The sequence below is a fragment of the Sphaeroforma arctica genome, assembly GCF_001186125.1.
Source record: "Sphaeroforma arctica JP610 unplaced genomic scaffold supercont1.5142, whole genome shotgun sequence".
Classification (NCBI taxonomy): Eukaryota; class Ichthyosporea; order Ichthyophonida; genus Sphaeroforma; species Sphaeroforma arctica.
Window position 1 is genome coordinate 1 of NW_014035416.1, and position 2,094 is coordinate 2,094.

At 47.5% G+C, this 2,094-nt stretch overlaps 1 protein-coding gene across 1 annotated transcript; it reads left to right on the forward strand.

The window, feature by feature from the left end:
- Positions 1–105: 105 nt before the first annotated feature.
- On the forward strand, positions 106–1,966 carry SARC_14818 (hypothetical protein; the record flags this gene model as incomplete). The annotated part of the gene is made up of 3 exons (XM_014291049.1): positions 106–489; positions 940–1,491; positions 1,850–1,966. Coding segments are annotated over 3 exons (1,053 nt in total), but the record flags the coding sequence as incomplete, so codon positions are not given.
- Between the last annotated feature and the right edge of the window lie 128 nt (positions 1,967–2,094).

Consider the following 2,094-nt stretch of genomic DNA (forward strand, 5'->3'; position numbering starts at 1 on the left):
TATGTGTGTGTATGTGTGTGTGTGTGTATGTGTGTGTGTGTGTGCTTTCGTTGTTATGGCTTGCATCCTCCAGTTATAAACACTCCCTACGCTTCGCTGATCCCTATGACCTTACCCCACCCAATCAACCCATCCCCACATTGCCTGCCGTTCTTCTCCCTAGTCCTACAAGCACTCCGCATCCTCCCCTATACAATCCCTATCTTCCCCTTCGCATTGCCGTTCTTATCAACCTCCTCTCCTATACAATCATCTCCCCTCTGCTCAGGCACCTCAGCCGCCGCTCCTTTGGGCGCAGGGATGCTAGCGCTCGTACTCGAAGCCAACAACACACTCACATGGCGAGACGTGCAGTATCTGTTGGTGTACACGTCTGTGCACATTAACGCTGACCACGAGTCCTGGACAGTGAATGGGCGGGACTGGCCCTACAGCGACCGGTTTGGGTTTGGCCTGATGGATGCGTACGCTATGGTCACTACAGCGCAGGTACGTTTTAGGGTTTAGGGTTTTGGAGAATGTATGTTGCATAGGTACCTGCTGTGTTATGTGTTATGACTATATCTGATACCCTTGTGAGTGTTGTAGATGAATTTTTTAAGTGTGGCTGTGTTATGTGTTATGGCTATATCTGATACCTTTGTGAGTGCGGCTGTTGTAGATGAACTGTTGTGTGTGCCTGGGTGTGGCTAGCATAGTGCTGTATGTACGTTCCAGTACTAGGCGTGTGTGTGGAGTGTCTGTGTGTCTACGTTCCGAAGCCTGCCTTTCTGTCTGTGTCATCTCTCTCTCTCTTTGTCGTTCGTAGACATTTCTAAACTTTGCGTCAGTATATTTGACACTCATTGACGGGCTATACTTTCTTCCATTACACTGACTTAGAAATCCCTAAACCCTAAACCCTATATCCTATCCTATCCACTGTGTGTCTTTGTATAGTCGTGGCAGGGGCTGAGGGGAAGGTTCGTCAATGCCACATCGCCCACCATCACCGTCAACCTACCCTTTGGCAATGGAGCCATCCCGTTATCCACAGACACGTCCCGGAATAACGACACCGCACAGACAGACGACGACAGCCAGAACACTCTTGAGGACACGCCCGAGGCACTTGAGGAAAGACACGCCCACAAAGCACCGAAAGGGGTTGGTAACCATGGCAACCACGACCAGCCACGGCACATGCGTGGAGCGGAGTACACCATGCCACATACCAAAGGAGGTAAAGACACTCGTAGTGTTTTTAGGCGACAGTCAGTAGGGGATCGTGTTGTCACAAACGAAGCAGAGGGTGAGGTCGATACGGCCACACAGGCAGCCAATCAGACGGAGTCTATTAATAGCACAGCCAATGAGATGGGGTCGTCTAGTGGCGTGGCCAATGAGAGCGTTGTGTGGTCGGTCTTCTTCGCCCCTGCGTCGGAAGTGGTTGCGTTGGAGTCAGTGACTGTGACTGTCAATCTGGACATGGATGTCAGGGGAACACTCGAGGTATGGCTGCATATCACACAGATACACGCTATATGCTCAACATGTGGGCAAACAAGACACTATAGGGAGGGGTGAAGTAACATCTCATATATATATATATATATATGTGTGTGTGTGTGTGTGTACGCACTTTGTACTAATCTTGCAGGTGCCCTTAAGGTAGTGGTAAAATTGCGTCACCCGCGCACATGCACTGTAAATTCATCTGGTATCTATACACTGGTATTGGTCTTTAACACAGACGATCTTTGATGTCATATGACAGATGTGTATCGATAACGGAGGGCTGGTGTTGCTATAGCACAGGCGCAAACATATACTAACCCACAGATGACTGTACATACTGCCATCGTGACAGGTGTTCTTACAGTCACCATGTGGCACAATATCACAACTGCTAACGGGTCGCTTCAAAGATAAAGCAACCACTGGACTAGTCAACTGGACCTTCTCATCCGTCGCCTACTGGGGAGAGGTAATAGCACTGGTTGTACCGCTAATACAGTTGGTATATTTATATTTATATTTATATACAAATATACATATATATATATATATATATATATATATGTAGTTAGTTAGTAAGTATATATATAATATATA